Source organism: Rhododendron vialii, chromosome 6a, assembly GCF_030253575.1.
Source record: "Rhododendron vialii isolate Sample 1 chromosome 6a, ASM3025357v1".
Taxonomy (NCBI): domain Eukaryota; kingdom Viridiplantae; phylum Streptophyta; class Magnoliopsida; order Ericales; family Ericaceae; genus Rhododendron; species Rhododendron vialii.
In genome coordinates, this window is record NC_080562.1 from 14,064,847 (window position 1) to 14,089,314 (window position 24,468).

General features: G+C 38.2%; 2 protein-coding genes and 1 long non-coding RNA gene across 7 annotated transcripts; all 3 read left to right on the plus strand.

Annotated features, from left to right (window-relative positions):
* The first annotated feature begins 2,981 nt into the window (after positions 1–2,981).
* Positions 2,982–17,892, plus strand: LOC131329834 (large ribosomal subunit protein eL30y-like). Of its 5 annotated transcripts, none has more exons than XR_009200866.1 (5): positions 2,988–3,160; positions 3,393–3,522; positions 9,599–9,748; positions 17,462–17,534; positions 17,626–17,892. XR_009200866.1 is itself a non-coding variant. In XM_058363230.1 (4 exons), the coding sequence occupies exons 1-4, from the start codon at positions 3,018–3,020 to the stop codon at positions 9,746–9,748; spliced, it is 315 nt and encodes a 104-aa protein (XP_058219213.1). In that variant the 5' UTR covers positions 2,988–3,017; the 3' UTR covers positions 9,749–10,768. The 5 variants fall into 5 exon arrangements, 1 of the variants encoding a protein (XP_058219213.1); XR_009200867.1 differs by having other exon boundaries at positions 9,706–9,748; XR_009200868.1 differs by lacking the exon at positions 9,599–9,748 and having other exon boundaries at positions 2,982–3,160; positions 3,432–3,522.
* LOC131329835 (uncharacterized) lies at positions 14,055–15,767 on the plus strand. The gene is made up of 3 exons (XR_009200869.1): positions 14,055–14,240; positions 14,360–15,286; positions 15,350–15,767. It is a non-coding gene; the product is annotated as an uncharacterized LOC131329835 (long non-coding RNA).
* Positions 17,893–18,543: 651 nt separating the features above from the next.
* On the plus strand, positions 18,544–24,351 carry LOC131329426 (uncharacterized). Its single transcript, XM_058362527.1, has 2 exons — positions 18,544–18,681; positions 23,155–24,351. Exon 2 carries the CDS (start codon positions 23,443–23,445, stop codon positions 24,157–24,159), a length of 717 nt encoding a protein of 238 aa, XP_058218510.1. The 5' UTR covers positions 18,544–18,681; positions 23,155–23,442; the 3' UTR covers positions 24,160–24,351.
* Positions 24,352–24,468: the final 117 nt, after the last annotated feature.

Here is a 24,468-nt window from a genome sequence, read left to right on the forward strand (position 1 = left end):
GCACTACCGCCAAGCTCACCACCAAAATCATCTCCATTTCTGTCCCAAATGGCCGTGAGACCAGCCCCCTTTCCAGTCCCATATCACAGCTCCGGAATCGGCTGAAAAACAGCCATGATTCCCCACTAAAATCAGCTCAAACACAGCCGCGTTGTCGTGCGTTCGATCCGACGAGCTCCATCGCCGTTCCGAGCTCCAACCCGCCGCCGTCTCTTCCCGAACCCCGTTTTGCCGGACGAGAGGTAGTCGGAACTCACCTCTCTAAATATAATCTATGTTCCGTATTGATTGTTTCGTGTTTTGGTATAAAAATAATTGAACCCAACGCCGCCGATCATAACCCGGCCGAAACCGCTGGATTTTTCCGAAATCCCTGGCCGCTGCCTCCGTTGACCATGGCTACTGTTTTTGTTATATAAAAATTGTTTTAGATTAGTTACGGTTTAGCCCCTCATGTTGTTTTGTTGTAAATCACACCCTTAAGTTTGAATAGCTTCTGAAATCACCCTAGAGAATATGAAATGATATCCTAAGTCTCTAAGTTAAATAGTTTCGGTTTGATGTTAGCTATCAGCTATCGCATGCTTAATATAATTGCATGATTAATTATATGGCATGATAAATTTTATCGCATGAATAGTTTACCGCATGATTTGTTAATATCGAAAAATTAATTAATGTCAGCCTGTTAGCTTGTTCCGTAAAAATGATTGAACTGTGTGATATGTTGTTGTACTGGTAGATTGGACAAATAGGTTCTTGGAATGGTTACGATGTGCGGATTTATCATCTTAGACGTTGAAATAGGGTTAACAGAATACTGAATAAAGTGAGAGACTATGATTGGGATTCCGGACAAGGAATCCGGGGATTGAATTGTTGGAGGTTAATTGATGGTGATCTGTTGTAAGTATGGATTTACGAACCCTGGCTACGGCATGGTGGTGATCGGCTCTCGGATGTTGGGACGGGTCATAAGGGAGGTATTGTGCTTGTGACACAACCCGGGCTCGAATGTGCTCGCGTGCGCATCCGGTGAAGTTTTATCTGAATTTATGGTTGCGGATGGGATACCGGGTATATAACTTAGGTATCTTTCATCCGGATCTGGAAAAGGGGAGTCGGACCACACCAGTGTTTGTGCCAGAGGTTATGGGTAGGAACGGATCTGTGAATAAGATTCGAGATTTCACATAGGTCAAAGGATAGTAATGAAAGAAAAGTTGATTGTTCTCTTTTTATGTTATTTTTAATGCATGTCAATTATATTCCTATTGCTTGTAAGTTATGGGTTCGGGTGGGTTTTGGCTACTAAGCGTCATCGCTCACGGTACTATGTTGTCCTGATAACTCGAACGCCAGGTACCGAAGATGGAACAAAAGTGTCGTATGATTCGATCGAGTTAAATCCTAATGAGGAAGAAGCTGAAAACCTTGGTTTTCGTGCACATAGTTACTCTGATTAATTTAAGTCTACTTTATTTTGGAAGCTTATAAGTTTATTTGGAAATTGTAATATGTTGATTTATTCAAAACGGTTGTAATATAATGACATATGCTTTTGAACTAGTGACGTAGTAAATTTATAAATTTCTTTTGTGAAAATAATCTTTTAAATATTTTATTAATGTCTCCGAATTTTCGAGGCTTTACAGGGGGGTGTTAGAGTTAGCACGGGGAGACCAGAAACTATCCATAGCCCTAGTCCCCCTAAAGGGCCTGCCCTCTGTGGGACTCGAACCCAAAACCTTCCACAAAAGAGAGGCAATGACTGACCAACTGCATTAAGCAGTGGTTGTCAGTAACATGCCTCCTTACAAAATATCTTTTTATATTCACAGGATTTATAAGATTAATCTCTCTCATATTTCTCAGTTCTACGTTAATCTCTCTCATATTACAAAATATCTGCACGTGACATCCAGATGATGAAACAAAATAATACTAAGGGGTGTTTTGGCTAAATAATTGAATTTTGTCTTTATTCAAATTATTTACATTTATTGATTTTGCGTCTATTTTTGTTTTGGATTATTGATTTGCATTAACTAGAGTAATCCAAAAAGTAAAAAAAATTAGGAATGAAATTTAAATTTTTTGAATAAAGACAAAAATAATCCAAAAAGTCTGCCTGTTTTAGATTACTTTTCTCTTTAGTGAACTTTTAAAAAAATTTGATCATAATATTTTCCTTTTTAGATTGGGAGACTTAGCAAAAAATTCTCATAATTATATTTTTTGAACTCAATCACTTTTTGCAATCAAACATAAGGACAGACACTTTTTACAATTAAACATAAGGACAAATGTGTCGCATGATTACTAAAATATACTTTTTGCAAAACTAGCGAAAATTCACTAATAACTGAAAGTTAATAAAAATGCATAAAACCCTAAGGTATCCTATGAATTTACCTAAACTCTAAACTACTTTATGAAAGTTTCTAAAACCCTAAATCCTATGAAATTGCCTAAACTGCTAAAACCGTATAATAGGAAACTGCACTCTAAAATCATATGAAAAATGCCTAAACCGTAGAGTACTCTACCCTAGGGTAGTTTTTCCGTGAAAATATATTTTGTCCTTACGACTCAATAACTCAAAAAATTGAAGGACCTCCACCAAAAACTATTTTGATAGCATCATTCCCCTGAATGAAAACTATTTTATCGTACTTCTGGCTAAATGAAACAATCAGTGCAAAATTAACAAATGCAATTGAATAAGAACAAAAAAAATTGTTCAATTACTTAGCCAAAACACCCCTAAGGCTCTGTTTGGAACTTAAGGAAAGGAAAAAGAAAAAATTTCCCTTCTATTGTTTGATTGAAAGAGAAAGGAAAATAACAATTAAGTTGCGGATAAAAAAAATTAAATTAAATTTTAAATAGTAAATTTTTCGTCTCATTTTATTTTATTTTATTTTCCTTTGTTAGGTTCCAAACCGGCCTTTAGTCTACAATCACATCTTTCCAAATCCAGCTCATCAGCTAACTAAACGTGTAATCTGGGTGTGATGGCATTTTTGGGGGAAAAAAAACCTAGCTGCGGTCATTCGGGGAGAACTCCAGCTGCCCAAACCCGTACCGTCTTCGCTGTCGGCCGCGACTCGTTAGGTTTTCATATTTTACTTCGACAATGGTGGCGGGGAAGAAGACGGTACTGTATCTCTTCTCCTATTCTTTTCACTCTCTGCATATTCGTTCATGGTTTTTGGTTTTGAATTGAATTATCTTCGGTAAATTTTCAAAAGAAGACCAAGTTTGATCGTATGTTGGATGGAGCCTCGTTAGTTCCTGATTATTCCTTTTTCAATTTTCAATTCTTCTGTTTTATGTGGGTGATTTACATGTATTGAAATTGAAAGTAAAGCAGTACTTGTTTTGCCCAGGGGAATTAATTTTGATCGAATGTTGATGGGTGTGTGTAGGTAAGCTGATAATTATCTCGAACAATTGTCCGCCTTTACGGAAATTGGAGATCGAGTACTATGCCATGCTTTCGAAGGTTGGCAATGGAAAGTAAGTTGTTAATTTCAGTTACCAGATGACAAACCGGCTTCATTCTTCGGTTTTGAATTGGCTAATGTTATGTCAGTCTCTTCCTCTTTTATGCATGTGGACATAGTGCCCAATAGACATAAAAGTACTGTGGAGCTTCTCTGGTCTGCATTTGATCCACAATTGTCTTCAGCTAAACTAGTCTGCTTGAACACATTGGCTTTTTGGCAAGGCGATTTGCCTTATTAGAACTGTACCTATAGGATTGTCTTAGCTAGTTCCTAACTTCTAGCTGTACTTCTTGGCTCACATTTGCTAACTGTGGAGAGTACCGAGGGATGTCCTTTGAATGCGAGAATGGTAATTGTTAGCCAGTGCGTACATAAACTTCTTGAGCAAACCTTGTTGTGCCTTCACGAGTGTTGCGTGTGATTAGTTTACAACTTTCATATCGGTGTCCAAATTTTCTTGTCATGTTTCTAGTAATCCTTACAAATTGTTTGGAGGGAAGTGATGTGCATGGAAGAGAAGGACATGTAGAATGATGGAGGAGGACGGAAGAGAAGGAAAAAGAAGGATGACAGTTCTTTGTTTGGATAGTTGAAGACCATGTTGATTGATTGATAGGAATGTGAACAAATTGTCAAATCAATTACAAGACACTGGTGAGGAATTGGGGTTTGAGTGGAAAACCTCAACATGTTGAATAGCAAGGGATATAGTCCAACAAACAAGACCTAGAACTACTCGACATGCAATTAGCTTAAAATATGTTCATCGTGTTCGATTCGGATTCAGTGTTCTAAAAGGCGGGATTAATCGCCGGTTAATGGGCGATTAATCGGAAATCTGGGCTGTTCGATGAGATTAATGGCTAAAAGGTTGAATTAGGCGGCTAGAAGATTAATCGGAGTTCGGCGGTGATTAATTGCCGCTTCATTAGTCGGCGTCTAGGCAGTGATAGGCGATTAATCAGTTCATGGGCGATTAGGCGGGGTAAATCTAAATTTTTGGAAAACGAAGGGGGTAACTGTTATACTCATACCAGGTTATTTAGGGCTTCGAATTAGTGTAAGTGTTAGGGCTCTCATTCGATCAGCCTCTCATCGATTTGGGTCTAGGAAGAAACCCAGTCATCGCCGACTGTCGACGCCAGTACATCGACGATCGCCTCTCATCACCGACGCCAGTCTTTGCCGATGCTAGTCATCGCTGCCACCCGTCATCGCCGACGCCTTTCATCACCATTCACCGCCGCTGCGCCTCACTGCTAACTGTTGTAAGCCTGTAATGTTTCTCTCGATGCCTCTCTCTTGATCCCCCTCGCTTTGTAATCTCTCTCTCTCTCTCTGTGTAATTTCTCGATCCCCCTCTCTCTGTAGTGAGTAGTAATTTTTTTTTGACAGAATTTAACACTGGGTAGTAGAGTAGTGTAGTATTGTAATTACATAGTGTAAATTTATGGTTTGGACCGTTTGGTGTAGCCGTGTAGTAAGTAACTAGTAAGTATTGACTGTATGATACTGATACACAATTTAGAAGTGGTTTCATTTGGTTTGAACTATGAATATTGAACTTCTATGTCTCTATATTTGAAATGTAGAGAACTGTTAACATTCAGAAGTGTTAACATTGAGTATCCGATAGCCAAAGAGAACTAAGAAATTTTTTGAGAGAGAAGATATATCACATCAACTAAAAAAACTGTGATTATTAATGGTAGGGACTCTAGGGAGGTTGTAGAATATATATAAAAAAAAAACCCCGACTAATTGCTAAAAGGCGATTAATGGCCGATTACCAGGTCTCGAAGCTTGAAGGTGGTCGGCCGCCCGCCTAGTGCCGAGCGCTTTATAGAACATTGTTCGGATTATCTTCTAAACCTTACTATTCAACAGTTCTTATGTGTTTTCACGCCCCTTTGAATGAATAACCAGGAAGACAGAAGTACCCTAGTAGGTCTAGGCTTCTATGTATGTTGGGCGTACCATTGGAAGACTAAACAACCACGTTGGCACTTCTTTTGAAGTCAAGGCAAAGTTGAAAAATTGAAATCAGTTTGACCCTAGGTGCAATTGACTAAAGAAAACTTGGTGGAATTCATGCGTGATCATGATTTGCTTTGTCGAATTCGGGCTCCATTAGTTGCACTCAAGTGTAGTGAGGTTTTGGGTTCAACTTCTTTGAAGAGGAAGTGGATACCTTTGTTAACGGGTTGGGAAGGGGTTTTGGGTATTGTAAATGCTTCTAAACTATGCCAAAAAAGAAGGAAATCTGGCATTATTTGCATGAAACTACTGCCTCAAATTTGAAACATGATTTTTCCTTGCTTGCTCGTTTGCTATACTATGCCCCAAAAGACAGCCACAAGGATATAGGGAAGTGAGGGAAAAACAACAAAGAGTTATAAATTCACATCTTTAGTTTTGGTGTTAACTCTTTTTTTAATGTTTTGATGGATATGCGAAAGGCCTATGAATTATTCCCTCCGTTCCTATTTAATTGTTCCCTACGGTTTTGCGTGCATTTCCATATTGCATATTTTTAGCAATATACGTCGAGAGATATAAGCTGCTAAAAATGCACGCAAAACCGTAGTGGACAATTAAATAGGGACAGATGGAGTAGTTATTTTCCAAAATTTAATTGTGTTAGGAAATGTTCTAAAAGTCGCCTAGCGGCTAGGCCGAGTAGTCGCGGAGTAAATGGGTTGAGAGATTAATAGGTTTTTCTGAATTTTTTTTTTCAAGAAAATCTCCACACATGCCCCATAGTTATATATCAAAATGACACAAGACTAGGAGGAAAAGAATTAAAACTTAATGAACAACTAACAGAACTACAACAAAATAATTAAGACTTGAAAGAAAAGGGTTAGGGGGTAGGGTTTTAGTCGTTGATATGTCGGCTAGAGAGACGAAAGAATTGCATATACATATATCGGTCCATGGTATACATTTTTTTGGTTAAAATAACACTTAACCCCCTATACTTATTAATTTTACAAATTTTGTCCTATAATTTAAAAATCATGCAAAAAACTTGTCACTTGACTAACTCCCGACTTACTACCTACTGAAGGGCTGGCCTTGGGGTAAAGCAGGAGGTGCGGCTGCTTTAGGCCCCCAAAAATTAAGCAAAAATTGGGGCCCTGGCTTCCATAGAATATGTTATTATTATATATATTAAATCTTCCTCATAGCGCATTTGGAGTCTTGGCACTAGTGCTCCATTGGTTATCCATTAAGTTTGGAGTGTCCAGGCTCTAATCCTAGTAGGCCCTTGTTATTTTGTACTCCTAGGAGGCCCTTCTTGCTAAGTAAACTTTTGCCTAATTTTTCTATTCGATCTAGTATATGTAACATACAACCCTTGCATTACTTGTACAACAAATTAGTAATGCTTTAGTGGTTGTAGATTTTACCAAATTTCAAATTTTTTGCACACCATGAATGTTTTGCTATATTTTAAGTTTTACTTTTTATTTATAATATCAGAGTCACAGATAAATCACTTGTGACGATAAATATAGCAAAATAATTTATATGAAAAATGATTTTCACACCCCTTTTCTAATAAGTGCACTCCTTTTCTTGTCTTTTAGTAAAAAAAGTACACACAAAAACTTCACTAACGGACAAGAAAATGAGTGCACTTATCAAAGAAGGGAGTGTGAAAATCATTCCCCATTTATTTTCTCAACAAACTATGATAAAAAAAGGTATTAAGTTTTTGTTGTTAAAAATGGTATTCTTACAATTAAAGTTAATAGCATAATTTGTTAGAGAAAACGCAGAGTATTTTACCAAATTTCAAATTTTTTGCTCCCCATAAATGTTTTGCTATGTTTTCTAATTGTTTTATTTTAAGTTTTACTTTTTACTTGTAATATCAAATTCACAGATAAATCACTTGTGATGATAAATATAGCAAAATGATTTATATGAGAAATGATTTTCACACTCCCTTTTTTGATAAGTGCACTCATTTTCTTGTCTTTAGTGAAAAAAGTACACACAAAGACTTCACTAAAAGACAAGAAAATGAGTGCACTTATCAAAAAGGGCATGTGAAAATCATTTCCCATTTATTTTCTCAACAAACTATGATAAAAAAGGTATTAAGTTTTTGTTGTTAAAAATGGTATTCTTACAATTAAAGTTGATAGCATAATTTGTTGGAGAAAAGGTAGAGTATGGGTGATATTTCGTTCTGTTTGATTAATTTTTTCTAGTGGCGTAAAAAAAAATTGTTTATTTTAGTTAACTTACGAAGTTAAAATATGATGTTTAATTTTTTTTACCCTGTATTAGCCACCTATAATAATTCTTTTGTAATAAAACTTAGGGCCCTATTTTTAAAATTCGCTTTATGCCTCCAAAATGTCAGGGCCGGCCCCTACTAGTTGCTGCCTAGCCGACTAATCCCCACCTAGCTAGCTTATCCATGAATAATATTCGACTAATGTACAAAACGCCTATTCAAAACCTAGACCTTAAAATCTAGGCGTCGGGTAGCCGCTTAACTCCTAGACCGACTTTTAGAACACTGTTGAAAGTGATCTAAAAGTCACGGTGATGCTAATGATACCATGTAGTGTTGGCAGATACTATGATGGTCAATATTTAGAACTTTAGTTATTAAAGAAATGCTCTCCTTCTCCAATGTTTGTTTTGTAGTCATCTATGAAGCACCGACATCTCTAGAGGTCGACATATTGCAGTGTCGGACACGGAGACACAGCGAGACATGTACGTGGCACGTGGCGTGTCCTATAATTTAATTTAAATTTTTGAGAGGGACATAGTTGGGGACACAGGGGGACACTGATGGGGACATGACAGGGGTCAAAGTGTAATTTTAAAATAAAATTTGGGGGTCAAAGTGTATTTTTTTCCAAAATTTTGGGGTCAAACTGTATTTTTTCAATTGGGTTGTATTGAACTTATGGATGTCTTTTTTGTTTGAATGGTATTGGAATTGTGGATTTTTCGTTTTGTCCACATTTTGCCATTTAACTTGGAAAAAAATTGAAACACAAATATAAATAAATAAAATATACACTTGGCGTGTTCCTTGCTGTGTCCGTGTCCCCATTTTTTAAGAATTCTTGTGTCCGTGCATCATAGATAGCCATGATTCCGGATGCATTAAATTTATGGAGTAGCCTATGGTACACACTTGGAAAAAAATTTGGTTGCCTAAAACATCCGTAACAAATACCAAAAAAATATGTAACTAGTACAAAAGATTAGCTTAACCAACCCAAAAAAAAGGCCCTAACTATTTTTGCATTTACCATACAGCCCTATTGTAATGTCACAAAACCACTGTGTAACTGATATCATAAAAATGCATAACTAACGAGTCAAAAAATATGCGTACCAAACACCATAAACACATGTACCAGGCAGCAAAAATATGCATACCATCCTCCAAAACTAGTCGTACCATACACTTCTAAGGTACACCTCTTGTGTAACTAACCAAAAAAATGCATAACATACCCTGAAAACGTTCGTAACATTTGTATGGTCCACCCTACTAGCTGTACCATATCTTTCTCCTAGAACCATTCTCAGATATGTTTTTTTGGTAAAATAGTTGTAAGTGCGTACCCTGGATTACACCTATAGACAATCTCACAATCATTGCTCACCCAACACTATACAACGACCTACTTATTAAACATAATATACTGAACCTATAAATCATAAAAACCAGAAAATGTAGGCAAGACTACTCATAAGTGGCATACTAGTTTACCCAAGACACATAATTGTTTAGATAAGCCCTAGCTTTCACTCAGTCGCTTATTCCTCGTGGATGGCTTCACATTTCTTTTTTACCACAAATAGTCTGTAATGGTATTCACAGTTCCCAGGGTAACGTGATCACAAGCTATTGTCTTTCCTTTAGCATGTTGGACGCACCATTCAATTACTAACCTAAGGGGAGGGGCTAGTGGGGCTCCAAACCAACACCTCATGAACTGAGTATGGGCTCCCTTACCAACTGGGCTACCGCTTATGTTCAATTACTAACTAGTAAGATACTAACCCAACTGAGTTCCTTGAACTTTCTTTTTCTGCCATAGCCTGCGGCATTGCTCAACACACTCAAAGACTAGATGATGTTTGTGACTCTCCCTTGGATTGATATGCAAGATACAAGTCACATTCTCCAGTCAATCTTTCCTTGCAGATCTTTGATGCAGTGCCAAGTGCCAACCAAGAAACCAATTTAGGTACATTTTTCCCAAACCATGTCACAGTTCTCCACTTCTGAATAGGTGAACATGTCTAATGGCCTCCCATGCAGAACTCAAAGTAAGCACTAAGCACACCACTTGAATGAGCTAACCATCTACCTGATGTCATTTTTATCTATCTCTGGCTGTAAGTTAGGAGTTTGGGCATTTATGCTATGTTTTGTAGACTTGTAGTCTATCTCCAATGCTCTATTCGCAGCTTTCTCGTGGACCTGCCTGAAGTAAGGCCCCACACTGTCACCAAATCTTTCAGTACGGGTCCTAAGGAATGCTAGTTGTGTAGCCATAAAATGTAGAATCGACGTTGCCAATATCTTTTTCTATTAGTGTGAACCGGAGAGTGCAACCTTTGAACAAAATCTCAAACAACTTTATTGCATAAAAGCTACAGCTGGTCTTTCAAGTGGCTCAGTTAACACAAGCACCAAATGGTTTGCTACTCGTTATTTCGTGGCATACAAACCCTTTTATGCATTCAATGGCTCCTTCAACATCTGTTTCCTACAGACGTGGGATTCGTCCAAAGTCTTAAGACTCCTTGTCTTTTACTGCAAAGTTCAAATGATGTGGCATTCATTTTAATTTTAAACAATTTTTTATACATGATTACTTAGAAATGATTATTATTAGTTTTAGACATAATTATGACCTATAAAGCACGGATACTCTATTTTGGCCTCCTTATCACGTATCGTATCTGTATCGGATACCGATACTCTCCGGATACGTATCTGATACGCTTTTTAAAGTATCTTGCTTTTAGAATTATTTTTTGGTATCCCAATATGTTTTGGATACGCGCAAATACCCTCGGATACGTATCCAATCTGTTTTTTTTAAAGCATCTTGCTTTTAGAATTATTTTTTGGTATCCCGATACGTTTTGGATACGCGCGAGGATAAATATGTTATTACTTAAAATATATGGGTTAAAATTGCAAGTAGGACTATATTTTTCTTTTTCCCCCACCAATTGACAATAGAAACACACCGACGATATCCCCCCCCCCCCCCCCCCCCCCCCCCTCGCTCTCTCTCTCTCTTTATGTGTGTGTGTGTATGTATGTAAATATATCTCTCTCAACATGTGAAATGGCAAACTTGTGTAATGAAAAACTTTAATCATTAATGAAATTTTAGGAATTAAAAATTATATATAATATATTATTTATTTACTTTTATATTCAACGTATCCCCCAACGTATCGTATCCTTCTTTTTGAAAAAAATCACGTATCCGTATACCGTATCCGTATCCGTATCCGTGCTTCTTAGATTATGACAACTGTTCTATCGCGGTTGAACCGGTGACCCGTCCTCCCAGCCCCTTTTCCGGTTCACTCAATGGTCCGTGTTTTAAGACATTGGGTTTGCCTATATAACCTCCTCAGTTTTTTCCTCAAGTATTGATGTTATATAAGAAAACCTCTATATACTATTTCCATAATTATCCGACTAGTACCTGCATTATGATTATTAAGAGTACAAAGGGATTTATTGCTCTGCTAAAAATAAATTGGGACCAAAAGGTTGTAGGAGTCTCACTTAAAAACCAAAACTTAGAAATGTGCAATGATTATTTGAAATTCAGCGATTCCGTTCCCAGTTGTCCTAAGGTTCAATATAGCTTACCATAGGTCCACCTACCTCCCTCCCTCTCACTTCTAATGGCCAGAATCCTTGCTTGTGGTTTAATAATTTGTTTGATTGGTATGTCCTTGTGAGTATTGAAGGAGATAATATTTTTTCATGAGAGCTAGAAATCGGATGCTGCGCTTCAGTTGCTGATTGTTATGAGTGGTACCCATTCACCTCTAGACATATTTCATGATCAGAAATATCGGAGCCTTTGGTGGTATCAGAAAAATCCTTGCCCTTTCAATTTTGCCAGAAGAGTTTGGGTTTCCATTACAAAACCCATCTTCCTTTGTTCCTATTTTTCGATAATCTTCCTTCAAAGTCTCTACCATTTGCAGAGAGAGAGAGAGAGAGAGAGAGAACTGAATGGTTTCTCCACGCTTTTGCTGAGAAGAACAACTGAATGGTTTCTGATAGCGGGAGAAAAAACTAGGTTATGAGATTCTATTTGCCACCCTAGATTAATTTCTAACCACCAAATCTTTTGCATGGGCTGGGGCAAAATGGAAAATTAAAGTGGGTCAAATGAGTATAATTTGGGCATAAGTTATAACCAGACCCCAGTTGTTCTTTAATCCCTCCGCCCCTGATCAAGGCTACAAGTTATACTCTCTTGGTTAGCTTAGTTTGTCTGATACAAATTAAGGAGGTGAGATTTATAGTCTTTTGTGGAGACATGTACGAAGGGAAAAGGGAAGGTGAGGAATTCTACTTCCTTTTCTTTGCTTATAAAATCAAGTAGATTCTCTTAAATTGTTAGTAATTGTAAAGAAGTATTAGTATCTGGTATGGATATAGAGGTGTAAAATGGGTCGGGTCGGCACGGGCACGGCACGGGCACGGCACGTTTGAAGGCGGCACGGCACGGCACGGGAACGACACGGTCTTAGTGGGCACGAGGCACGGCACGGGCACGAAAGTGAGTGGGAACGACACGGGCACGGCACGAAAGTTGGCCTGGCACGGCACAGCACGACACGGTCTTAGATGGGCACGGCACAAGCACGGCACGGAAGTGGGATGGGGCACGAGTTACGACACGGCACGACACGGTTCTAGCCAGACACGGCACGGCACGGCACGACACAGGCACACGGCACGGTACGGGCACGGAAGTGAGGGGGAACAACACGGGCACGGCACAGAAGTTGGCTTGGCACGGGACGGCACGACACGGTCTTAGACGGGCACGGCACGGAAGTGGGATGGGGCATGAGTCACGACACAGTTCTAGTTAGGCACGGCACGGCACGGGTACGACACGAGGTATGGAAAAACCAAAAAAATATATATGCTATTAAATAAACAAGGGATTTCATATTATAGTTTACTTTATTTCTATGTATTTTTTGATAGTCCAATAATTTATTAATCTTTTCCTTTTATTTAAGTAAAATAAGCTTTTAAAATATTTTATATGATCAAGATATTATCATGTTTGAATTTTGTTTTGAATCAAAATTCAAACATGATAATATACCAATTACTACACATATATTGATATATAATGCGTATTATCTTATAAAGATTTTTAAATATATATATATATATAGAAAATAAATAAGAAAAAATAATAATTTAAAAAAAATTGATTTTTAAAAAAATAATCTCTATGGGGTTCGAACCCAAGTTCTTGGGGACTTGACACATCTCAAACCACCAAAACCAACAATCTATTTGTGTTTATTATTAGAATAAGTAATATATATTATATAATTCTATTTTATAAAAACGGGCCTCTTATACGCTAGCCACACGATTGCGACACAAGTATGTCGATCCATACCGTTCATTTCATTGTTCTTGGTGTTTTAATCACTGTAGCAAATTTTCGGGTCTATCAGGTTTTGGAAGCCCTTTCATCAGGACGTAAATTTATTAATAGAATTTTTTTTGTTCTGTGCGATCAAATATATAACGATAACCAATTTACTTCATTTTTTGCATGAATGGTATAATCACTCCCACATAAAAGGTAGACGGTTCCGATTTTCAAAAAACAACTCGGGTGGCCCTAAAGTGGTGCATTATAGGACTTTAATGTCTTTGGAAGCACCGAATGTGTTCTGATCACGTGGTTTCCAAAATCTGATTATCACCTATTTTGGGGAGAATGATAAATTTAATAAGATCTTAAATCGTAACGGTTTAGATCGAATATTCGAAAACACGAGTTTGTAGCTACCTTTCAAATCTATACATCTAACTTATCTAGTTCTAAACCATTGTATTCCGCTATAGTCCAATGTATACTAGCCACACGATTGCAACACAAGTATGACGATCCATACTGTTAATTTCATTGTTCTTGGTGTTTTAATCACTTTTGCAATTTTTCGGGTCTATCGGGTTTTGGAAGCCTTCTCATCGGGACGTAGATTATTAATAGAATTTTTTTTGTTATGTGCGATCAAGTATATAACGGTAACCAATTTATTTTATTTTTCGCACGAATAATATAATCACTCCCACATAAAAGGTAGACGGTTCCGATTTTCAAAAAACTACTCGGGCGACTCTCAAGTGATGCATTATAAGATTTTACAAGAATTTTTCTTTATTAAGTGCATATGGATTATGGTGCGACTGTTGCACATGATCACACGCTCGTATAAATAGAAAGAGATGAGAAGCGCAAGCCATAGCAGCCCACTCACTCCTCTCGGTATCTCTCACTCTCATCTCAACGACTCAACGCCTCTCTCTGAGTCTCTGACTCTCTCAACGTCTCTCTCTCTCACTCTCAGCGTCTCTCTCGCTCAAGTTGGGCCACTCAAAACCCCATTTTCCTTCAGCTTTGCATCATTCATCATCTCTTGCAGTACTACCAGGTAACCATTTCGAACAATTTTTTGCATAATTACAAGAGGTTTATCTTTTTTGCATCTCTCCATATCATCTTCTCCAATACGTTTGGTTGCTTACCCACTGTCCATGGCCAAAAAATTAGTGGATACAAGGAAGGAAAGGCAGCTGGAATGGCTTCTTTGCAACACACAAGTATCAATACCACAGTTTTATGCAAAAAAGGGGCGATTTCCGTAATGGGTGTTTCGGCTCTTCTGTCGTCACTATCGAGGTTCAGAACCATTGTGGGTTTTGCGAGAGGTAAAGTTGATAGTTCTTAGTGGAGATTTATATACATCATGAATTGGAATTTGGTTTCGTTCTAGTTAGGGCTGATAAAAAACCCAGGCTGCTTGAGTTCGAGTTGGTGCTTGTTCCTTAAAAGCTCGTTCAAGATCAGTTTGGTACATAGATAAAGCAAGCTTGAACATTTTTCTAAAGCTCATTTAAGCTTTCATAGCAAGCTCAAAAAAGCTACTACTCGGCTCCTTTGGCTTGTGATGTATAAAAATTTCCGAGATACTCGAGATCGTCTATGGCTCGATAAAGCTCGTTCAAGATCGGCTCATCGCATAAACAAGCTTAAAATTGAACATGTTTTGAAGCTCGTTAAGTTTCAAATCAAACTCGAACAATTAACTGTTCGACCCATTTATGACCCCCAATCCCAACGAAATGATGTGTATATCTAAATCTGCTCGTTGGGATCTATTCTGTAAATATTCTCTGTGGGATTGGGCACTTAGTGTATTTTTTTTGTTGTTTTATAATGTTGGAGTAATCTAAATTTGCTTATTGGGTACTGCATTTCAATTAAACACCCCGCAAGTTGTTTACTGCTTGCTCTTGTATCACTTTGCGCAACTCTGTTCTATGGCTCAATTTATGCAGTGCACAATGGCAATCAGTATCCAAACGTTATCAGACTTGATTCAGAATTGCCATTGATCTGTGCTCCTCAAAGCCGGTAAGATGGGATCTGTACTACTCGTACCAAAGCCGGTAAGATGGGACAAAGCCCTTCTCTTCTGTATGTTTCTTTTTTTCCTTCTTTTTTTTTTAACCGAATTGTTGGTTTGATCTGGTTTAACAGTTGGGTTTTTTGTGTGGGTGTGATTGCAATACTCGGTGAATGAAGCGGTTGCGGGTTGAAACAAGTATGTTGCGGTTGTTGGGTGCGTTTGGGCACCAAGTCTTTGATGTTATTCCTCAAAGAAATTGATACTGAAAATTTTTTTTTTCATTTTTCCCGTTGTGGTTTCATGTCTAATGCATAGCTTTCAATCTTTATTTTGATTGCCGGGGAGGAAACATCATATGAAAGAGATAGAATAGTTCTACGAGCTCATTCACTGGCTTGTAAGGAAAGCCATGTATTTGGGTTCTTCCAGGATGGGACCATGTCATCCATGTTAGTTGCAGCCACGAGAATTAGGAACTTTTCACTTTCAGTACAACTATTTAATGGTGCTTATCTGAATGACACATGACAAAATCATTTTAGGTGAAAACAGGATAGGATATTTAAGCAGGACTCCTGGCGTTGAGTGATTGAAATTGTCTGGTACTTTAAAATGTTTTACACGATTGTTATTTGCTCCGTATGTTCCTCTTCATGAGAAGCTATGCTATGGACTTGAATTCTTGGGGGTGAGCGGTTGTTTAGAGTGGGGAATTATACCAGAGGGTCTTGCTAAAATCGATGGCAACACGGCCCGACACGATTTAAAAAGGCACGGCACGACACACGATTAAGTAAACGGGCCGGCACAGCACGATTCAAAAAAGGCACGGCACGACACGACAAAAAAGGGCACATCATGATTAATTAATCGGACACGGCACGACACGACACGATTTAAAAAAACATGGCCCGACATGGCACGACCCGACAAAAAGGGGCACGGCACGGCACGACCCGACAAAGAAGGCACGACACGACACGACCCGACAAAAAAAGGCACGGCGCGATGCGGCATGATTAATTAATCGGGCACGGCACGACACGACACGATTTAAAAAAGGCACGGCCCGACACGGCCGGACAAAGCAAAATAGCCCACTACAACACGGCACGGCACGGCACGACATGGCACGATGAAGTAAATGGGCACGACACGAAGCACGGTTGGCACGGAAGTAGAATGGAACGGCACGGCACGACAGGCACGTTTGACACCCCTATATGGATACATGACAGACGCGCCTCCCAGTGCTTCATAGGTTTGCGTAGAATTTTGCTTCTAAAAGCAGTTGCGTAGTTCATTCTGATATTTGTAGGCATTGAATTATACTTCTGGTTCGATGTCTTGGAATTCAGTAATGCTACACAGCAAAAATGCGCAGATTTTGTGCACAGATTTGTTGTGGGGCCCACTTCGGGTCCCACACAATTGATTCGAGCCGTTCATTAAATGTAAAACATTTTTCCAAAGGCCCTCTCAAAAAATCAGCTTAATTCGATACGTATAGGTGCTCGATTTAATCATCTAACTTTTCATTTGGATTTCAAATTAATGAAAAGTTGGATGATTGAATCAAGCACCTATAGGCATTGGATTGAGCTGATTTTTTGTGAGGGCCCTTGAAAAAATGTTTTACATTTAATGAACGGCTTGGATTATTTGTGTGGGATTCAGAATGGACCCCACACATGGATTTGTGCGTGATCTGTGTGGGGAATGTCTGTGTAAACAGACTTACTGCTTGGAATTTTGGCAAAGTTAAATGTCATTTAGAAAGTCTACACACACATACAATCTGTTCATTGTGGGGCCCACCACGAGTCCCATACAAATCATCCGAACCGTTCATTAAATGTAAAACATTTTTTCAAGGGTTTCCATAAAAAATAAGCTCAATCCGATACCTATAGGTGCTCGATCCAACCATATAACTTTACATTATCCGGAAATCTGAATGAAAAGTTAGATGGTTGAATGAAGCACCTATAGGTATCGGATTGAGATTATCTTTTACAGAGATCCTCAAAAAAATATTTTACATTTAATGAATGGCTCAAATGATTTGTGGGACCCGTGGTGGGCCCCACAACGAAATCTGTGCACGATCGTCTGTGTGTGTAGCAGAACTCAATGTCATTTGAGTATTTTTGTACTGTTTAGCACTAGGCATAGTGTTATGAGGTGACAAGTTGCTTACCTGATAAGATGTGCTTGTGGTTCTCTCTCTTGGTCTGTGGTAGACAACGTTGATCTTGGAACAGCATGCATGTGGGAAGTGCTTCCGTGTATCATGTCTTAGCATTATTGATCCAGGTATCACCGTTGTTTTCTTGTATGAAGCTTTTCTTCCCGATAGTACCATAACAAGCTGGTTCAATTGTTTTATAGTATTTTATATCATCAGGTGATTCGGATATCATCAAGACACTGCCTGGAGATCATCATTCTTGTTGAATCCTTTACGAAGTGTTCTATTATGAGAGTTTGATAGTACTACTTGTTAGTGGGAGCTTGTTGAAGGCCCAGTTATTTGTTAAGGCTGGATGTAGCTCAATCAGTGAACGAGTTGGTCCATTTTTTTTCCGTGTTTTGTTTGATGTGAATGGACCATGACATGCTTTACGTAATTTTGGAATTAAATGGCTTTTATATACCAATAGTCATAAACTAATTAAATAGCTGTACTTTGTTTCCGCATAAATTCTGATGAATTTTAGATGCAACAATTACGTTTGGTATTATTATTATTTTTTTGTTGGTGGGCTAAAATGAAGGTTGAAGGAAAAAGATGACGCGTAGGATCTGACCTGGCACCGGTTTCTCTTAGTCCTAAAGGTGGACCCGGGGACCCTGCCGAGCGGCACCCCTGCCGAGCGGGTGCCGAGCGGCCAATCCGGCCGTTCATCTCGGAATCAACGGCCCGAATCGAAACATCTTTTTCCTTTTCTTTTTCTTTTTTTTTAAATCCGTTCGGTACCTTTACATCCGGGCCATCCAAAACACTTTTGGACGGCCGAGATGCGCTCGGCACCGCTGCCAAGCACCTCTGCTTGGCAGCATCTCCCAATCCGTCCTCCTCCTAAAGAGGGGGAAAACTGATGACTTGGCTAAACTATATGTCCTAGTTCTCTTTTCTTTCTACCCATAAATAGCAACCCCAGTCGTTATTGTTTGCCAAGGCTCAGAATCTTTTTTTGACTTCAATCCCTAAAACCCCGCCTAAAAACAGGTATTTGACTAGGATGACATTCCTGTTCATATCTGTTTATATCTTGTTCTTCAATATCAATATATATAGAAACAAAGAGAGAGAGAGAGAGAGAGAGAGAGAGAGAGAGAGAGAGAGAGAGAGATGTTGGGAAAGAAATCTTCGTGCTCAGATTTCTTTTCCGCTCGTATGATCTCATCAATTTGTCTTTTAATTCGCTTCCTTCTCCGGATTATTATCAAATCTCTCATGGTAACTCTCTCTCTCTCTCTCTCTCTCTCTCTCTCTCTCTCTCTCTCTCTCTCTCTCAAATTTTTCCTCCTTTATGTCAAAATCTTTGATTTATGTTTGGTTCGTGCATGATTTGGTTTTTGTCTTTTTAGTGATCGGATGCATGATTTGGTTGATACACCTTATTTGTTGAATAATCTTCCACAACCGAAAGCTATGCATTCATGCCATTTGAATGTTTAATCTCTGAAGCATGAATGGTTGTAAATTACAATGAACATACATGCGAAACCTTAGATTGTTTTGCTGCAGGTGTGATTGTAACTAAATTTGTATATCTTGCGCGCCCATAGATTAGGATCATACAAAATTGTTCTTTAAACTTAATTGTACGCTATACACGTGTTCTCTTAATCAATTAGACGTGACAATTGCCTTCATATGTTTCATTCAAAAGATTTGTTTTCCCGGTTCCTCCGATGGAAAAAAGATTGATTGATTTACCAAAATCCTGGATGCCAGATATATAAATCTTGTACGGACTAAAATACCCATAGATAATGCAATTTATACGGTTTGAGTGGACCACCTTGAATGATTCTGGTCCATGCAATTCAAAGCAAAAAACTTTTGAGATGTTGTTTAGATTAATCAGCTGGACTATTGTAATTGTTTAGCCCGATATATATATATATATATATATATATATATATATATATATATATAGGGAACTAGATCGATCATGCGCTGCCGAAATTTTCCAAAAGCAAGAAGTTGAGGGAGGAAAACGAAAACCGTAGAGGGATTGTTACTTGTTAGCATCAAATTACTACAGTAAGTTCTAAGAATGTTCCCAAGGTACTCGTAACACGTGTGTGTGTCTATATATATAGTATATACACACTTGTGGTTTTTTTTTCTCCCTTTTTTTTTTTTTTTTTGATTAGATGATTTTTATGCATGTTTACTTAATTTGAAGTCAGATAAAATGCAAAAATACTTGCATAAAATTAGGCATTGCATGGAGAATGTGTTGTGTCACCACTCTGTTTCGGGAAAAATAGTTTTAAATAATTGTGGAAAAAATCACGATCTGTTAAATTTCCAAATTCACATATGTAACATAAAATAAAGTAGATGAAAGTAGTTTTCCCAGTCCACAATGAATGTTAGTATTAATGTGTGAAACTATGACAAGAGAGAAGGGAAAGGATTTTACAAGGGGAAATTTGATTTACGGGGAATAGCAAATAAACACAAAATACACTCTCACTGTCTCACTCGCATTGTGATTGTGGGTGGTAGAAGTAGAAGTAGAAGTAGAACTGTAGAACTAGATCTCTCTCTCTCTCTCTCTTAAATTTCCAAAACCTTCACTGGCATGGCATCAGATTTTTCAACTAGAGAGAGAGAGAGTAGTTTATGCTTTATCTACAAATTTACTCAACTAGTAGTGCATTCTTTCTGGAAAATACTGAGGGCAAGGGTCCAGTCAAGTGTGGTTACAACCAGTTTGGTCCAGTTATGGACAATTTGTGGATTCTTTCTGGGTCCATAAAAATGTTCTGAACAATTTATTTTTTAGAGCTCATCAAGAAAATAAACCACATTTTTTCCTTCCAAATTTAATGCATTTAGAAATCATATCAAACGATGTCCGATTAACTTAATTTTTGGCGTGGTTAATGTTCTCATCGAGCTCTAAAAAAGAACGGTTTTGATCTATAGTGATCATTTTAGTGGATCTGAAAAAAGCTCACAAATGGTTCATAACTGGACGGAACTGGTTGTAACCACACTTGACTGGATCATTGCCCAAATGGTGCAGTACCTTCTGACTCTGAGTCTCTGACGGTGCATTGAGCAGAGATGTGCACGGGGTCAATGGAGCTAGACTCCAGTGTGCTCAGCTGTAGAGTAACGACAATTGCCCAACCGTGCTGTCTTGGTCCACTCAATCCATGCATGATTCCCATGATGCATTACATACGCCTCTCCGGCCCCACTCTATATAGGAAAAATATATATACCCATCATACCCACACGTGCAGGGGCGGATCTAATGTAGGCTCAGATGGATCACATTTGAAAATAAGGCTTCAAAAGAGGGCCCCCAAGACTAGGGAAGTAATATATATGAAAAATGCCGAAAGTTAATAAAGTTGTTCACTTATTCCAGTGGTAGAGAGTTGGATACCTTGATGAATGACAACGGTTCAACTCTTGATGCTGGCATTTTTGTCTCTTTTTGTGTCAATGGTTAAAAAAACACTTCTCCTCTTGAATTTTGACTGGGTTGGAACTTGAACACACCCTTAAAATGAATTTATGTAGCATATTTGTATACTTATTTTTGACTTGAATCATGAAAATTAACATGAGTTCATCTACGACTTTCACATGTATAGAACTGGTCGAAAAAGAGTGATCCATCTGTAGAAAATTCATGGATCCGCCACTGCACATGTGTAAATGAATCATACTACTACTACTACCTACCAGTAATAGTAATAAATTACACCATTATGTAACTCTTCTACTTACAAAATACACAACACGTCCACACACTGTCCTTTCTCATCATCTCTAAAATGGAGTAATACGGAGGAGTATAACGTACTATCACTTTAACAGAGTAGAATTTTAACTTATTAGTGGTAACAAAAATATATATTTAGCGAATGTTGTATAACAATAATACTCCTACATATAGTAAAGATAGGTGTTTTGGCTTAAAAAAGTTATTTGATTTCTTCTTTTAAATTTTTATTCAAATGATTTTTACATTTATTAATTTTGCATCAATATTTTTATGAATTATTAGTTCCTCTCAACAACAAGAATCCGAAGTACTATTAGTTCCTCAAATAAATACATCCACTACAATCAAATTATAAGAAAACATATATAAATTATAGTGTATTTTTAAACCCTAAATGGTTCTCTTGAACCCTCTCAAAGCTTGCTACCGCCGTAGATCCTGACATGGTGCTTAATATCCTCCACGAGCACACATTCATACGAAGTCAGATATACTTAGTTCTGTACTCTTCTTTAGTATACAGGGTCGGTCCCGGGTAAGCCCCGCAAGCCCCCGAGCAAGGTCAACCAAAAAAAAAAATCTATAAATATATATTTATATTCTGACGAAGTTATACCTCAAAGGCCGAAATTGGTTTGTTGGCCAGCAGCGTGTGGATACGTTCTTGGCGCCCGGGGTTCGATTCTTGTTTCCAGCATTGGGGTATTCTTTTTTACCTTAGGCTGAAAATTGATGATGCCCAATCAGAAAATAACTTGCAATTAATGCTACCGAAAATTAACTCCTTCATGTTCCTTTTCAATCTCTCTCTCTCTCTCTCTCTCTCTCTCTCTCTCTCTCTCTCTCTCTATATATATATATATATATTTATCCCTGAAGTGGAATGGTATTTATCTATGTATGCAAATATGTTCGATTCTTGTTCCCAGCATTGGAGGATTCTTTTTTACCTTAGGTTGAAAATTGATGATGCCCAATCAGAAAATAACTTGCAATTAATGCTGTCGAAAATTAACTCCTTTATGTTCCTTTTCAATCTCTCTCTCTCTCTCTCTCTCTCTCTCTCTCTCTCTCTCTCTCTCTCTCTCTCTCCTTCCTGCCGAAAATTAACTCCTTTATGTTCCTTTTCTCTCTCTCTCTCTCTCTCTCTCTCTCTCTCTCTCTCTCTCTATTTGTCCATGAAGTGGAATGGTATTTGTCTATGTATGCAAATATAAAAAATATACATGCATATGTATATTATTTTTACAAAGGACTCACAATAGTTTTTTGTAATTTTGCATATTACAGCATGTATGTATATGCATTGCACAAGCACCACTTTAAAAAACTTCAATGAAAAAATTAACCAATTTTTAAATCAGATTTTTATTTTTCCAAGTTGGTTTGTAATGTTTCTCTTTTCATTTTATTATTAAACAATGAACAGTGATTAGAATAAGGAAAATAACATGAAAGCTAAAAATAAATATAAACGCATTATAATCTTTTTTTGAATCAGATCATGCAAAATCATAAAGTACTATAATCAGAGGATCGGATTAAAAAAAAAAACCAGGGTTAAAGTTTTTTTGTTTTTTTTTTTTGATATAATTCAAATTAAAAGTACAATGTAATCCTGATTTTTTTACTGTTTTTTGTTTTTTATTTTGTATGGCTTAATAGTGAGCGGACAACCAAGCTTAAGTTCGGGCTTGGACAACCGAAACATCGGAGCCGGCCCTGTTAGTATATATATCCTCTATGAGTTTTTGTACTCTTGCAATGGTGGATAGTGTTGGGCACCACACAGGGGTGGGTCCAGAGCACCAAATAATATTCTTTCCTCAATAACTAAGTAGTGTTATACTATTTACCTCAAATAGCAGGTTTAAAGATAACCACTATCCGTTTATAATCTCCGTATTAACTTCGCTTATCTATTTCTCATTTTTCTCTTATCTGTTTTACAGGTCAATCCCCCCAACCGTGTAAATACAGATCCTCTTATATATACAGAAAAAAATAAATCCATTTATTCTTGTATAGTTCGATAATAGCTGTCATCTCATATCCTTTCCCTCTCTTCAATATTCCTCTCTTCGATAACGCTCTCTCTCCAATTCCCTCCCCTCTCTCTCTCTCTCTCTCTCTCTAAAACTCTTATTTATACCCTTCTAGAACCCCTCACAATATAACATCACAGAAACAGAAAAACCCCCTCTCGTGTTCCTCTCCCTCTCTCTCTAAAAACAACCACCATGCAAACGCTTTCCACATTCGAAACCCACACATGGTGCTCAGACCGACAGATGGAGGATTACATCGGGACCGAGAGCTGCGTCGATTTCCAACAACACACAGACGTATCGGTGGTGGTCGACGGCGGAAGGAGCCGGGGGCAGTGTAGTGATTCCGATCGGCGGTTGGCGACGAGGAGGGAGAAAAAGGAGTACCCGCCGCCGATATCGTCGCCGTGGGTTTTGAAGAGGTATTACACCAGCGACGGGAGATTGATCATAAGGGAAGAGAATGTGGGCCGCCACGAGTACTTTAAGGTTTGTAGGGCCAACGGCCGCCTCACGCTCCAACTGGTCCCTCGGGACGAGGAGATCGTTGGGGATGACGACGTGGAGGAGAGAGAAGACTATTATGATGACGTTGGATGTTGTTCCAATTTGGATGGAGAAGGTTGTGGTGAACCTGATCCTGATGGTGACGATGATGTGGAATGTGAAGATGATATTGTGGATGGTTTTGATGAATCTGACGATGGGGTTAGTGGAGATCGGACGATGGAGAGAGCGGTGTCGGTTGCGGTGATAGGGGCGGTGAGGGTGGAGAAAGAGACGATGGTGGCGGTTGGTGGAGGTTTAGGCGGCGGAGGGAAGTGCTACAATAACTATACGAGTGTGATATCGAGGCCGTGTTTGTTTGGGATGCCTGTAGTACCAGCAATCAGGACTGTGCATATTTAGCAGATTATTATTACTACGATTTGTTATTGTGAATTACTACTATTTAATTTCTTTTTCCATTTGAAGATTTTGATAATGGAAAAAGTGGGATTTTTGTTGGGTGCAGTGCATGTGTAGTGATAAGATTGTTTCATTTGAATTTTTGAGTTTAGGATTTAGGGTTTCGGCTTTTTTTCATACAGAGTTATTGGATTTTTTTGGTGTGTCACGACCCAACAAGGAATAAGAAATATTTTCTGGTAATTAAGTATTTGTCCTTTTTTTTTATATACTGCTCTCAGTTTGCCTTGTTTTCGGGTGGATTCCCTA

Coding starts and splice junctions, on each gene's coding strand:
- LOC131329834 (XM_058363230.1), top strand. CDS start 3,018: ATGGCATTTTTGGGGGAAAAAAAACCTAGCTGCGGTCATTCGGGGAGA. Junction 3,161..3,251: donor TGGTGGCGGGGAAGAAGACG/GTACTGTATCTC, acceptor GTAAATTTTCAA/AAGAAGACCAAGTTTGATCG. Junction 3,290..3,431: donor CGTATGTTGGATGGAGCCTC/GTTAGTTCCTGA, acceptor GGGTGTGTGTAG/GTAAGCTGATAATTATCTCG.
- LOC131329426 (XM_058362527.1), top strand. CDS start 23,443: ATGCAAACGCTTTCCACATTCGAAACCCACACATGGTGCTCAGACCGA.